The following is a 16,156-nucleotide window of genomic DNA, read 5'->3' as shown; positions in this document are numbered from 1 at the left end:
GGCAAAATGAAAGACTGTGGAGGGACATCTTATTGTACACATCCGCCTCACCACCACCAGCACAGCCTTGATAGTCTCCTTGACCACCCACTGCCAATGGGGTTTCTTTCCAACGGGCTCAAAAAAAAAACACCCCAAAATAATGCTCATAAAGGGAAAACTAATTTGTGCACCTATGAGAAAAGGAAGACTATTAATGCTTCTCTCTCAGTAAAATAACTGAAGTTTAAAAAGGAAAGTACTCAGTTAATCTACACTTCGACAGAAATATGAATTTCATGAAAGCATGCCCACAGTCCTGAAACACTGTTGGGCTTTCCTTCCTAACCTAATGATTTAATTGACATTGAGGATGTGAGTTGAAACGAAAAGAGATGAGGCAGCACATCATTTAAATGACACACAAATAAGAGAATTTTTAAAAATGTAAACCCAAGTGTATAACCCTCTAAAAAAACAGAGTCCACAGACACTCAGTAATTGGTTTTAACACTCCCTCCTCCCAAAATAAAGAACTTAAGGAACAGGCTGTTTTAAAAGTAAATGTTTAGGGACTTCCCTGGTGGCGCAGTGGTTAAGAATCCACCCCGTGCAGGGGACACGGGTTCGAGCCCTGGTCTGGCAAGATCCCACATGGCGCAGAGCAGCTAATCCCATGAGCCACAACCACTGAGCCTGCGCCCTAAGCCCACGTGCCACAACTACTGAAGCCTGCGCGCCTAGAGCCCGTGCTCTGCAACAAGAGAAGCCACTGCAATGAGAAGCCCACGCACCGCAAGGAAGAGTAGCCCCCACTCGCCTCAACTAGAGAAAGCCCGTGTGCAGCAACGAAGATCTAATGCAGCCAAAAATTTATTTATTTATTAAAAGAAAAGAAAAAAAAAAGAATCCACCTTCCAATGCAGGGGACGCGGGTTCAATCCCTGGTCGAGGAACTAAGATCCCACATGTCTCAGGGCAACTAAGTCTGTGCGCTGCAACTACTGGGCCCGCGTGCCATGGAGCCCACGCACCACAACTAAAGAGAAGCTCGTGCACTGTAACTACTGAGCCCGTGTGCTCTGGAACCTGCACACCACAACTCGAGGGAAGCCCATGCACCACAATGAAGAGTCCGTGCACCGCAACTAAAGATCCCGCATGCCACAACTAAGACCCGACGCAGCCAAATAAATAAGTAAATAAGTAAATGTTTATACAATAAATAAATGGGAAAAAGCCAGGCCTATAATGCAAGCAACTATGCTACTTTCTGCACACAAATAAGCCTAATATCAACATAAAAGCTAATTTCAGAAACACAGGACATGGCAACAATTCAGCTCAATTTGTTAAGTGTTACATCTAACGGTACAATAACGTTCATAAAGATTTTGAACTAGTACATAGTGAAATTCCTCCTAAATCATAAGATAATTTATTTTACACTAAACAGATTTTATTGTTAAAGAATTTAATGTATTCTAGTTCTTTTCAAGGTGGTAATTCATGTCTGTAATATCTGCTTATTGATGCAAATATTCTTAAAATATCTCTTCCCTTAATATACATTTATTTGTTTAGCTATCTCCACAACTCTGTAAGGTAGTTGTTAGGTCAAAGAAGCTCATATTCCACACATCATTATACAGGTTAGAGAAAGAACAAAGAGAGCATCTCCCTGGAATAATTCATTCCCACGAAAAGAGAACCAAACCACACTGGCCTCCAGGGCAATTTCAAATGATAAAAAGTGGCAGTAAGCTTAAGTCAAAAATACAAATTAAAATAGCTCCAAAGCTCTATTTTTCCAGAAAACACTTGAAGAAACAGTTAACACTCTTCTAAATTTCTCTGGATTCTTCTACCAAGAGCTTTAATGACTAGATTTCCAGTTCCTGTCTTAAATTCCAGTTGCGGACAGGCTCCCCAGTATCTTTTTCCAAATGCTTCCCATTGCACAACACAAAAGACCCACAGGCTCTGGATTCCTGTGTTATATACTCTGTGCTTCACGAAAATATGGCATCTACAAAGGGTACAAACCATCAATTACTAGCAAGTTTCAAATAAACCAGAGAAGAACACAGCCCTCGGGGAAGATAAAAAGAAAAACAACATAACTCTGGAAAGAAGCTCCAGTAATTATCTCACTATCTGATGCCCCACAGGAGATAGCTTACTTTACCCGAGTGAAGAATTGACTTTTACGCTCGTTCTTCCTTTCATAAACAATCATCCTTTTCCAGATATCAAAACAGATTCAACTTAAGCTACTACAACTTTGCTCAATAGTGAAATGGGGATAAAACCATCCACTTCTTTGGCTGGGAGGGTAACCTGAGACCCTGGATGTAAAGCCCGGAGGACAGTGCCAGGCCCAGGGCGGCTCTCAATAAATAAAGCCGAGAAGAACTCTGCGGTCTCCCACTCTGCTCAGCACCTCTATTCACCGCATGTTGTGTTCCATTACAAAGTCTCCTCAGGAAACACAGCTTTAAGGGCACGTTATGACCGAAACCATGTAAGGTAAACTAACGTAAGTACTAACCCTACAACAGAAAAACCTGAGTCCCCACCACCACCCCATGTCAAACAAATCAAAACCTTAAAAGGAAATTAACTCACAGGCAACAAAAGAAAACATCAGATAAACTGAACTATGTCAAATTTTAAAACTTTTGTGCATCAAAGGACACACCAACAGGGACTTCCCTGGTGGTCCAGTGGGTCAGACTCTGCGCTCCCAATGCAGAGGGCCCAGGTTCAATCCCTGGTGGGAGAACTGGATCCCGCATGCATGCTGCAACTCAGGAGGCTGCACACCACGACTAAGAAGTCCACATGCCGCAACTAAATGATCCCGCGTACCGTAACTACGATCCGGCGCAGCCAAAATAAATAATTAAATTAATAAATAAATATATTTTTTTAAAAAAGGACACACCAACAGAATGAAAAGACAACACACAGAATGGCAGAAAATACTTGCAAATTTATATCTGAAAAGGGGTTCATATCCAGAACATATAAGGAATTTAACAGCTCAACAATCTTCAAAAAATCCAATTCAAAGATGGTTAGGGCTTCCCTGGTGGCGCAGTGGTTGAGCATCCGCCTACCGATGCAGGGGATGCGGGTTCGTGCCCCGGTCCGGGAAGATCCCACATGCCGCGGAGCGGCTGGGCCCGTGAGCCATGGCTGCTGGGCCTGCGCGTCCGGAGCCTGTGCTCCGCAACGGCGGGGTGGGGGGGCCACAACAGTGAGAGGCCCGCGTACCGCAAAAAAAAAAAAAAAGATGGTTAAAGAACTTCAATAGACATGCTTCCAAAGAAGAAACACAAATGTCCAATGTGCACATGAAAAGGTGCTCAACAATACAATAATCATTAGGGAAATGCAAATCAAAACCACAATGAGATACCACTGTCCACTAATGAGGGTAGCTATTAAAAAAAAAAAGAAAACAAAAGAAAAAATAAGTGTTGGTAAGGTTGGGGAGAAACTGAAACCCTGTGCACTACTGGTAGAAACGCAACACAGGTAGCTACTGTAGAAGACAGGATAGCAGTTCTTCAAAAAATTAATGGAATTACCAAATGATCCAGTAATTCCACTTCTGCATATATGCCCAAAAGAATTTAAAGCAGAGACTCAAACAGATATTTATTTGTACATCCATGTTCATAGCAGTATCATACACAACAGCCAAAAAGTGGAAACAAACCAGTGTCCATGGACAGATAAATCGATACACAAAATGTGGTATATCCATACAATGGAGTATTATTCAGTCTTTAAAAAGAAAGAAGTTCTGACGCATGCTACACCGTAAATGGACCTTGAAGATATTATGCTAGGGGCAATAAAGCCAGTCACCAAAAAGACAGATACTCCATGATTCCACTTACATGAGGTACTTAGACTAGTTAAAATCAGAGACAGAAAGTATAATGGTGATTTCCAGGGGCTGGGGAAAGGGAGAACGGGGAACTGCTGCTCAGTGGGTACAGAGATACAGTTTGGGAAGATGAAAAAGTTCTGGAGTTGGAAGGTGGGGAGGGCTGAATAATAACGTGAATGTGATTAATGTCACTGAACTAGACACTGAAAATTGGTTAAGAGGGTAAATTTTATGTTCTGTATATTTTAGCACTAAATAATTGATTCTTCCATTCAGCTTTCAATTCTCTGACTTATCCTACTCCTCAATTTACCCTTCGCTTATCTCACATTCAAATTCCTAATGGATTTTCATAAGCTTGAAAGAAAAGTAACAGCACATTCTCAAAGTCGAGGTCCAGACTTACTCACCTGTTCTGGATTCCCGCAGGATCATTCTTTAGGTCGTAGAAAATGGCACCTATAACCAGTCCCAGAACGATTGTTACAATTATCTTTTCAAAAAGAAAAAAAAGAATTTCAATTAAAGGTAAAAACTTAACACATTATTATTAAAATATACCTGGCTACATAATGAAACTCTCCATTGATATAGGTATTTTCAATGGCTTGGCCATAACAGTCCTTGGGAAAATATAAAACAGTGTACGTTATTAGACTACTTTTTAAATTGAAATAAAAATAATTTATCTGTGTGCCAGGGAGACTGACAGGCGACACAGTAGAAAGGCTAAGATTTCTCCCAGTGCTTTACCAGGCCCTGCCAGTTCATGGTCCAGTTCAGGCTACTGGGCCTGGGAATGCCATAGAGTGTAGCAGAACCATGCAAGCACCTAGCAAAATAGTCTGGGGGGTAAACTAAAGTCCGAGTGGCTAAAAGTTGTGGCCTGAACTCTCAACCTTTGTGCTAGTGAACATGCATAGTGTGATATTTCAAGAGGCTCCAATAAAAACAGGATACCTTTACTCTTAACATGAAAAATAAATAAAAATGAACAAAAATTTTAAAGCACACATGAAAAAAATTCTAACAATGTAATTTTGCAAAATAAGGAAGTAGGGGTCGGGAGAGTCCCCGCCTGCACTGGAAAAGTGCACTGTCACTGTCACCAAAGCACTCAGCCAGCTTTCTCTGAGGGCACCCGAGTGCATCCATTACCCACCCTCCTGTCACTGCTTCTCCAGCAACCTCAGCCCGGAGGGCCTACAGCCAACAGCAGGACTAAGCTGCCAGTGCTTTGCCACTCTTACCTACCTTCACCCACTCACTCTTGTTTGATGACTCCTAAGAAGACTGGATAAACATCACTTTGGTTTTTAAGACTGACAAACTGTCTCTTAAGGACACTTCTAGAAGCGAAGGGTTAAGGGTTACATTATAATTTATTTAAGGAAATTCTACTTATTGTACTTTTGAATTAAATTTAATTAAATGAATTTAAAAATATAGTAAATGATAACCTAAAGAAAACAAAATATTCCACGATGTACCTTGGAACCTTCAAAGTTTAAAAACAAAACAAAACAAAAAAACACCTCAGTACTACAACAGTGCAGTAGTATCAAGACTTGAAGTAACTTGTCAAGACACTTTTGGCATGAAGCAAACAAAATTGCAAAACAGGATCATGACCTGTGAAGACTAGCTCATGAAGACCAGTCTGGAAAGAATATGATTTGAGATGTCCTTAAAAATTGCCTTGCTAAAAAAGACAGTCAGAAATTTGAAACAAAAAAATCTATTACCCTGGCATATTTTAATTACCTTCAAAATATACTGTAGTTTGGGCTTCCCTGGTGGCGCAGTGGTTAAGAATCTGCCTGCCAATGTAAGGGACACAGGTTCAAGCCCTGGTCCGGAAAGATCCCACATGCCGCAGAGCAACTAAGCCCGTGCGCCACAACTACTGAGCCTGCGCTCTAGAGCCCGCGAGCCACAACTACTGAAGCCCGGGTGCCTAGAGCCCATGCTCCGCAACAAGAGAAGCCACCGCAATGAGAAGCCCGCGCACTGCAACGAAGAGTAGCCCCCGCTCGCCACAACTAGAGAAAGCCCACACGCAGCAGCGAAGACCCAACACAGCCAAAAATAAATAAATAAAAATAAATAAATTTATAAAAATATATATATATACTATACTTCACGTCAACAGATCAAGCTTCCAAAATAAATAATAATAGCCCCATCAGCATGTGTGCATGCACATGTACACAAAGTCTATACTTTCACCTTGTATAACTATAAGAATAGTCAGACTTTTAAAACTGGACACTCCACATGCTTTGTTTCTTCTATATTCAAACTTAGTAACTTATGTTAACAGACTGTCAGTTTTATCCTTTGGATGTTTCCTAAAGGTTTCAAAATTCTAAAAGTATTTTCAAGGAAACTCTTCAAACATATTGACAAAATGATTAATCTCATAATTTTGTCATGGTTTTACAAGGTGTGTCTATGTTTTTCCTTCTTACATTAAGGAAAAGAAGATAAACAGGAAAACTAAACATGGCTTAATGGAGCAAAGAAATTCTATCCTATGAGTTCTGTGCAGCTGGCTTCTTTTGAAAAGAAATTTCCTAAATGTGTTATTTGATCTTTGTTCAAATGTGTTTGTCAACATTTCTCAAGGTGGATTCTAAGGGATGTTTATGGCTGTCGGTGAAAATGTGCTAATAGAAACAATGACTCTCCAAGAGATACGATAGTATTTTCCAAGTTGATTTGATCAGGAAACCTTTGGCACATTAAATGAACATTAAATCTTCTCACACAGATAATCCGTTCATTCCAGTATCTTCCAAAGACCACCTTTGGTTAAATGCATTACCAGAAGCAAAGTCTAACTCGTGTAAATGACTCGTTCAAACCCAAGTATGGCTGTAAGACGACCCATGCCAGATTTATCAACAGGAAGCCATAAAACATTTTAATAGCTCCACATTCAAACACTTAGAGAAATAAAAGACACACTCGCAAGATTATAAAAAACCCTAAACCGGAAGTCAGCGAGCTGTGGCCCCCAGGCCTCGTTCAGTCCACGAGCAAGCATCGTTTTTTACCATTTTATTCATGGTTGAAAGAAAAAAAAGAATATTTCTTGCCACATGAAATTTACATACAATTCATATTTCAGTGTCTGTGAATAAAGTTTGATTGGAACACAGCCATGTTCATTTTTTTAAATGTATTTATGGCTGCTTTCTTGCTAAAACGGCAGACTTGACTACTTGAGATAAAGACCATGTGAGCTGCAGAGCCAAAAGTATTTACCCTGTGACCCTTTAGAAAAAAGGTTTGCCTACTCCTGTCTTAAGCTAACATTCCAGCATTGACACATCTGAAGAGTCCCCCCCACCCCGCGCAGATGCTCAGGGAGATGCGAGGTTCTATCCCTGTTCTGCAAGGTTGCCACTGCTCTGAACATTGTTGGGATTTCTTTTGTGGAACTGAGGTCACTGAGGAGGTAAGTAGGCTGAACGTGCAACTTGGAGGCACTAGGCATGGGGTTTGCATCTGAAGAAAGCTTAGCGCCAGAAGGTGCAGAAACTTGGTGTACTATTACAGAGAGCCCCACATTCCAATCACCCCTGCCCAGAACTGCCATATGGAGTCATCCCTTGGTAGCGGCAGGGGACTGGCTCCAGGATCCTCGTGGATATCAAAATCCACAGATGATCCAACCCCTTACATAAAATGGAGTCGTACAGTCAGTCCTCCGCACCCATGGGTTCCTCCAACCTCAGCGTGCGTGGAACCCGGGATACTGAGGGCCGACAGTATGTGACTTGGACAAGGCATTTAGAAACCACTTTTAGAGGCAAGAGAAATTTATTTTCCAAATAAAAAAATCTAATGCATAAATCAAACTAAGAATCACCTGCCGTATATCATCTCACAGTTGAACAATGGATAACCGGGTTGACCTTACTTAACAGAATTTGTTCCCAAATGACATCAAATCTACTCCAAAAGGATAAAAACATACCCTTGATTGAAAGTACACAGAAGTGTTCATGTTCTGACAGAAATGCCAAATAACAAGTACAAAACTGTTTGGAGCAATTAGCAGTATGTCTCAAAGAGGGATATAGGCTCTCGGCATTAATACTTAGGAGGCGACAGTACTGCGGTACGAAAATGATGGTGCACGTGTGGTAAGAAGTCAGTGATGTTTCACTGGAGACGACAACATGCCATCTTTTAGCACTTGGCAGAAGTTCAGTGATAATACAATTGGCCAACCCCAAAATAACTGGCTAAACTGACTTCCTTAGAAAGGACGGACCAATGAACTGGGAACATGAGGATTTTGGATGACAGAGGGCTTAAGAATAACGGAAGAATCATGAAGGAGTAATTCTCAACAACTATCAGCGGAGTCAGCCGAAAGAGAAAAAGAACATGATTTCAGCTTAAGAGAAAGTCAGTCTGACAGTGGAGCCTTACTGAACAGAATTCAAGCCGGCTTGCTACCTCTGCGTTAACCTCATGCTGCTTTAGGTGTCCAGCGCTCTCCTAAGATCAGAAGCCCTCCACGAGGAAGGTCGCTCATAAGGAACAGCATTTGCACACAGGCTCCTTGCGCAGACAGTGGTCAGCCCTACAGCCCTCAGGGACATGACACTGAGCTGAAAGCTTCCCTGGCCACTTTCCACCTGACATAAGATGCAAACCAACCCCTTCCCTTGCTCCTCCTCTCCCCGCCCTTCCCTTCCTTCTCTCTTTCTCTTCCTTTCTCCACTTCTCTGCTTAAACTCTCTTCCTAGCCCTTTTTACCACCTGACATGCTATATATCTTATTGCTATATGAATTGATCCCCTGTCTCTCCTCATAAGGAAACAAGCTCCACGAGAGCAGGGATTTTATTTTCGCCCACTTTGTTCACTGCTGTGTACAAGCTCCAAGATGCAGCACGTGATCAGTTAAGAACTTGTTGAATGCATCAGGAAATGAACGTGTGCGGCCACCAGAAAACCCCAGATGTGGTCAAACGTTTCCTTTACTTCACAATTTATGAAAAAAAAATTTTTTTCTACAAAGATGATCCATTACAGCTTGTCTAAATTGCCCAAAATTCTGAATTAGACAGTCCAAAGAAAACAACCCATTAAAAAAGAAATCTTCTGGGCTTCCCTGGTGGCGCAGTGGTTGAGAGTCTGCCTGCCGATGCAGGGGACGTGGGTTCGTTCCCCGGTCCGGGAGGATCTCACATGCTATGGAGCGGCTGGGCCGGTGAGCCATGGCCGCTGAGCCTATGCGTCCGGAGCCTGTGCTCCGCAACGGGAGAGGCCACAACAGTGAGAGGCCCGCGTACCGCAAAAAAAAAAGATTAAAAAAAAATAAATCTTCTGTAAGTAAAAACTTAATTGGGTTTTACTTGTTTCTATACCCCAAATGGAATGGGGATAAATAAATACATAAAAGTGTGGGTAGAAGGTAAGCATATCCTAAAATAGATTGTATCAGAACCTAATGCCCCCAAATGAGTATTTTACAGCATAATTAGAAGACTCTGCCACATTACCTGAGCTATAGAAGCCTGGGGATTACCCAGTAAGTTTTTGAATGAACGCCTGGAAATCCATCTAAGCTGATGACAGAAGGAGGTGGCATAGGTGATCTCCTTGTAGACTGAAATCTTCTTCTTTCTCTGACCCCCTGAGAGTTGCTCTAACTCAGCTTTTGTTTCCTTGAAGAAGGAGGAGTTGGCATAAAACTCAGTTAATTTTCCTATGAGTGGAGTATCTGTCTTGGAAGGCTCTTCAGTCTCCTTGGCTTTGGAATAAAAGTGGATAAAGAAGGGAAACATTCTTAACAAAATAACAGCTGATTTAGTCCATTTTTCTGTAACCCCTTTCTTAGAGTCTTCCCTAGTACCTTAATTCTAAAGCTTGAGTATAAAAAGTTATGAGAGCTGTCACTGCTTTACAAAGTAGAAAAACAGAGTAAATTGGCCTACTTCCGTCAACTTACGGATACAGCCAACTCACTGATCTTTTCCTAATTATGACATTTGGACCCTAAATCTTTTAAAATAGACTTCTCACCATATGGAGTTATAATTCCTAATAAAAAACCTGGTCTTCCCTTTTTACAATGTGCAAATGCATAAACTGTCAAGTTTCTTATTTCAAAACACTATGCAGTTGGCCCTCGGTATCCACAGACGTTGAACCCAGGGGATAGGGAGGGCCTACTGTAAGGGACCTGAGCACACTTGGATTCTGTTATCTGCGGAGGGGGGCAGGGGGGAGTTCTGAAACCAATCCCCCATGGATACCAAGGGGCCACTATGTAAACAATGGGCGCTTTTTAAAAAATGGGAACTGCCCTTAGAACTGACACCATCCTATAAATGCTCATTTACAGATTAAATCAAAAACAGCACTCTCACAGACAACAAAATCTGTGTTGACTGATGCTATGAGATTGAATGTCTGTGTGCCCCCAAACTTCAAATGCTGAAACCCAATCCCCAATGTGATGGTATCTGAAGGCAAGGCCTTTGAGGGATGATTAGGTCATGAGGGTGGACCCCTCAGGAGTGGGATTAGTACCCTTATGAAAGAGGCCCCAGAGGGCTCCCTCCGCACTCCCACCACATGAGGAGGCAATAATATGGTCGCTCATCTATGAACCAGGCAGCAGGTCCTCAACAGACACCGAATCTGCTGGCACCTTGATCTTGGACTTCCAGCCTCCGGAACTGTGAGAAATACATGTTTATTGTTTAAACCACCCAGTCTATGGTATTTTTGTTACAGCAGCCAAACAAACTGGGACAACCAGTATCAGAGGACAGCGCTGATGTAAATTCACACAGCCATGTTTTAGTGAGGTACCACGTGGCTAAGCTTCATCCAACTCAATTAGGCAATAATCTGTGACTCTCAACACATCTGCTTACCTTCACCGTCTGTGTCTTCTCTGTTTAACACCACAGCACAGGAGTCTCCATTAATGACGTCCAGGAAGAAGTCTGCAGGGTTATTGTAGGGCTCACAGTGGTAACCTGCAAGAGAAGGTGACTCAGGTACACAAACGTGACAGTCTTGGGAAATGAAGACTCAGTGGGTGAGGGAGGCGTTGCTGGGAGAGACAGGATCTAACAATTTCTCCCTCTTTTCTTCTCTCTTCTCCCCTCACTAATTTACCGCTTCCTTTTAATCGCACAGTATTTCAACAGTTTTCTGACTCTTCACAAAACAGCACACTCCAAACCAACCTTGGACTCTTAGCAAGTCTTCTGTTAGTGCTTGGTCCTTACGCATTACAATTCAGGAGACCTGAAACAGCTATCAAGATGCTCTGGTGCTAATCAGAGCTTCTTCAGAAACCTAGATATAAGTCCAAGAAGAAAAAAAAAAAGCTATAGAAGAACTAATGTTCCTTAAAGCCAGCTAAGGCAGAGCAGGACTGTGTTTGGGAGAGGCCTGGGGTATGTTCTGCTCTCCAAGTTCACCTGGGGACTGCTAGAATGCCAGTACCCACTTTAGCAATGATTGCTTTTGCCCCTATTAAACTCAGGTCCAAATGGGCCTCTACTATGCTCCTGTAATTCCAATATAGAGAACAAATCACCAGAACATCATTCTCAAGAGAATGTGGCTGGTACAGCACAGCTGAATGCTTACCTTGACTTCCTGTGGCACTGTAATAGGGAAGAGCAAATCTGACTCCATATTGGATCTGTTTCTTTTACTTTAACCTTTGTATTCTATTGCTTCTGCTACAAGTTAAGAATGTTGCCTATAGCCTGAAATATTCAGGATAGCCCATTCTCAAGGGTCTGATCTTTAAAGGTGGAACACTTTTCCATTCATATAGAGATAAAAAGTTGCAGAACAGAGACTAACGTTTGTCTTGTTGGAGGTTTACAGGAACACCACGACCAGACCTACATGGACAGCTGCAAGAACAGAGGATTCCGACACTGAGAAGTTTTCAACAACCAGCCACACCCCCTTCCCTTTTAGTATAAAAGAAGCCTGAATTCTAACATGGGGAAGATAGTTCTTTGGGACAGTAGTCCACCACCTTCTCGGTCTGCTGGCTTTCCGAATAAAGTCTCGATTCCTCGTCCCAACAACTCATCTCCTGCTATACCGGCCTGTCGTGCAGCAAGCAGCGTGAGCTCAGACTCAGAAGCGACACGATTATCTGAACTCAGCTTGGCCTGTAGTCTGATCCTTAGGTTCAGCCCCCCTAAACTCCCTAGACCCATGCAAGGCTTCTTAGTTTTAAATGATAGAGATTAAACCAAAACATTTTAAAATGTGGTTAGCAAATACTTAAAACTATATCTGAGTTCATGGAGCATCATCTATAATCATGTCCAAGGATCTCTAAGATGAAGCAGGTTGCATAAGTCACCAAAAAATGACATATTTCCATTTAAACAGAACCGGGCAGTCCAGAGCCATCAGAATGTTGGCCCGTTGAAGTCAGACTTACGACTAGCCATTATATCGACAGGTAATTCACACACACGCTAAATCCGCAACCTAATGTTACTAGAAAATTAAGTAGCATCTCCACGAACCCCCAATCAAGGTGGATCAACATCCCATGTAAGGGAAAAACATGATAAAGCCTAATCTCTATCATGGTCAAGAAGACAAATACTGTAGGGACATGAGGCCTTTCCAAGAATATTCAACTGACAGATAACCGGCTATGAGACCAATCTATTTATTGAACTGTTAGGGAAAGGTCACCAGAACTGAGAAGGAGAACAGATACAGACCCAGCAGAAATACACACACACTCACACTCACACACACACTCAAACAGGACAGAAAAAGATACCTAAACAACAAGCTGGCACTGCAGAGTGAAGAACTAGCACTAAACTAACTGAAGATGTTTCAGAGTAGTGGAAACCATGGTGTATCTACTCAAAGATGAAACAGCACTCCAGGTGACCCCTTTGTTCTCCTTTAGGATACTATTAATGAAGGATCTTACTTCATAAAGAAGTCAACCGTACCAGTGGATGCAAAGTAACCCAAGGCCTCCTGAGCAGGCCCGTGGAACATTAATCTTCCTGAGGCCAACAAGGTAAGGCTATCAAACAACTTGAAGATGGAATAACGAGGCTGATGAATGGAGAAGATGATTGTCCGTCCTTGTTTAGACATCCTGAATTAAAAGTGAGGAGATAACGAGTCATTAAACATCTGAAACTTGCGTTTCTTGGCAACGTATTTTATTATTCCTGCCTTTAGATCATTTGTTCCTCTTCCAACTTGATTTTCTCTTACTAAATTCTCATCTCATATTATCTGTCTGATAGGTAGAGAATGTAAATGCAGTGCTTTCATGAAACACTACAGTTTCTAAAGGGTGTTCCATGGGTAGTCTAGAATCAATCAGAATATTAATTAAAAATACAGATCCCTGGGCTTCCCTGGTGGCGCAGTGGTTGAGAGTCTGCCTGCCGATGCAGGGGACACAGGTTCGTGCCCCGGTCCGGGAAGATCCCACATGCTGCGGAGCGGCTGCGCCCGTGAGCCATGGCCACTGAGCGTGTGCATCCGGAGCCTGTGCTCCGCAATGGGAGAGGCCACAACAGTGAGAGGCCCGCGTACCGCAAAAAAAAAAAAATACAGATCCCTGGACAGTCTACTCAGACCTATTGGGTCTATGGAACCCTATTTTTAACTAGCACCCAGGTAATTTGTAAGTACACTCAAGTTTTAAAACTTATTATGAACTAAATATTAAAACAATGGTCATATGCCCCATCCTCATTGATCATTTAAGACTTCTGGCTCTTTAGGAACTGGTTTTCATTCTTCTGCCCTAATAATACAATTAACATTACTGAGTACTGACTAGATCTTTGCTAAATGCTTTATAGATGACCTCATCTAAATTTACACAATATTGTTATGAGGCAGTACCAATAATAATTATTACTGTTCTATATCAGATAAGGTTTAGAGAATTAAGCAATGGCTCCAAGTGTCACTGTTAGAAGGAGCAGGGCTGGGATTTGATCCCTGGTCTAATACCGTGGCCAAAAGACAGTAACTCCTATCTTTATACAGGAGTTACTACTTATGGGTAGAAGAAACAAAGGCAAAATCACTATTCAAAATCTGGTATTATTGAAAACACTTTATGAGAAGAATCACATCAATGCAAGCATTTTCTAAGCACTTACTATATGCTAGCCAAGAAAGTTTGTTCTGCCTCAAAGATGACAGGCCAACAGACCAATCATTTCAATACAGAGTGGAATAGAAGTAGCTGAGGGTGCCCTCAAACGAGCTAATACAAACAGCCTCCTGACCGGACTGCTGCCACTCACCCTTGCCCAATTATACAGCCTTTTCTCCAGACAGGTGCCAGTCCTCCGTTCTAAAACTCTCTGAAAGCTTCCCATGTCCCCTAGAGACATTAAAAGCCATAGCTCTTATAGCGGCCTACAGTCTATATAATCTGCCACCCACTCAATTCCATCTCATGTCCCGTTCTAACTGTTATGGACTGAACTGTGTGTCCCCAAAATTCATGTTGAAGTCCTAACCCCCAGCACTTCAGAATATAACTGTATTTGGAGACAGGGTCTTTAAAGAGGTAATTTTGGTTAAATAAGGTCATGTGGGTGCCACAATCCAATAAGGACCAGTGTCCTTAAAGGAAGAGGAGACTGGGACACAGACACACCATGGGAAGATACAGTAAGGACACAGAGAGAAGACAGCTATCTACAAGCCAAGGAGAGAGGCCTCAGAAGAAACAATCCTGCCGACTCCCTGATCTTAGACATATAGCCTCCAAAAATTTGAAAAACTAAACTTCTGTTTTAAGCTAACCACCCAGTCTGCGGTACTAGGTTATGGCAGCTTGAGCAAAGTCATCAATAAGAGTCCCCACCCCTTCTGAGGTCACTGGGTTCCAAACACATCAGCAGGCACGCTCTGCCGCAGGGCCACAGCTGTTCCCTTCCACTAGAACTCTCTTCTCCCATATATCCAGGTCTCGCTCCCTTGCTCCCAACTCAAGCGTCACCTCGTTGAGGTCTTCCCTGACCATCCTATATGTGATACAGCACCTCTATCCCACCACAGCCATCTTTTGCTACTCTCTTAGCCTGCTTCATTTTTCATACAACACTTCCATTTGTTCATTGACTGTTTCCCTCCAACAAAGAAGGAAGAAATTTTTGTCTGTGGCACTTACTGCTGAGTCCCTTGCATCAAGAATAACACCTGGTACACAGTAGGTCACCATATATTGGATGAATGAAAGAATAATGTTCCCCTAGCGTTTACCTCTTCAGAAGCAAAAGGACAGCATTTGCTGTGCTGGAATCTAAGCCAGTTGTGGGCTCATCCAGGAACAAGATGGAGGGATCAGTAATAAGCTCCATTGCAATACTAGTCCTTTTTCTTTCTCCTCCAGACACACCACGGATAAACTGAGTTCCCACCTAAAACACAGATATTATTGTTATTAACAATAAAACCCACAGCCATTATCGTTTGTTGAGCTCCCGACATGTATGTGCCAACCCTATAAGAGGCACTTTATCTCATTATCCTCATTTATTCTGAACAGCAAATAAACGACTATGTGGGCAAAGAGGTAGGTTTCTCTTTAATTTGAAGAGTAAACTGAGGCTCAGGTCAGAGCTGGTAAGTGGCTAAGCCTGATATGAAACCCATGCTTTTAACAGTTCTATATGTTTCTCATCAAGCCATATATTTCATCTTAAGGCAGTTAAGCCAGAACACTAAAAAATATGGCCCTGACAGAGTGAAGCCACAGACCAAAACGGGAGCTGAAGACAGGAGTAGAAAAGCTGCTGAAAGCATCTATAATTTGTTAGTCTTTCTTACAGCCTCCTGACGCCCCCTTCCCTGCCCCCGCCCCACCCAAAGTCCTCAGTGCAGCTGGGCAGCTAGGAAAGTTCACTTTCTATCACACCACATTAGCATCTCTTAAATCACCATGAGGTTTACCAAATTGAGCCCTCCCGTACCCTAACTTGCTGCAGAATTCCCGGTTCATTCTTTCAGACAAATTCAGAAGGTAGACTATTCTACAGGGTAACTGGCTGGGCCTTTCAACTAGTCAGTGTCCCTGTGTGGTAGGGGACCAGAAAGGTTTTGGGGGAGAAAGGAGATAGGAAATAATCCTTATATTAAGAGTCTTCAAAGAGATAGTAAGTAAGTGCTGTTCATGCCCTTGACTGGACCCTCTAACAACTGAGCTGTGCCAGACATTCTGGCGGCGACACGGGGAAATGTGAGTGAATATGG

The 16,156-nt window shown here is 42.4% G+C and overlaps 1 protein-coding gene across 12 annotated transcripts in view; it reads right to left on the bottom strand.

Moving 5' to 3' along the window:
• The window catches only part of ABCG2 (ATP binding cassette subfamily G member 2 (JR blood group)), a 121,490-nt gene that overhangs the window by 9,321 nt on the left and 96,013 nt on the right, over window positions 1-16,156 (bottom strand). For all 12 annotated transcript variants that reach the window (XR_004041520.3, XM_030865691.3, XM_060299824.1 and 9 more), the window contains 5 exons: window positions 15,167-15,324; window positions 12,874-13,025; window positions 10,792-10,896; window positions 9,409-9,659; window positions 4,294-4,376 (listed from right to left, as the gene is read on the bottom strand). Coding sequence is in view for 11 of the 12 variants with exons in the window: in XM_030865691.3 (XP_030721551.1) it covers window positions 4,294-4,376; window positions 9,409-9,659; window positions 10,792-10,896; window positions 12,874-13,025; window positions 15,167-15,324 (749 nt within the window). In the remaining variant the exon portion in view is untranslated. The remainder of the gene's footprint in view (window positions 1-4,293; window positions 4,377-9,408; window positions 9,660-10,791; window positions 10,897-12,873; window positions 13,026-15,166; window positions 15,325-16,156) is intronic.

The sequence above is a fragment of the Globicephala melas genome, chromosome 5, assembly GCF_963455315.2.
Source record: "Globicephala melas chromosome 5, mGloMel1.2, whole genome shotgun sequence".
NCBI lineage: Eukaryota > Metazoa > Chordata > Mammalia > Artiodactyla > Delphinidae > Globicephala > Globicephala melas.
Note: the sequence above shows the minus strand (reverse complement) of the source record. Positions and strands in the feature narration are given on the sequence as shown.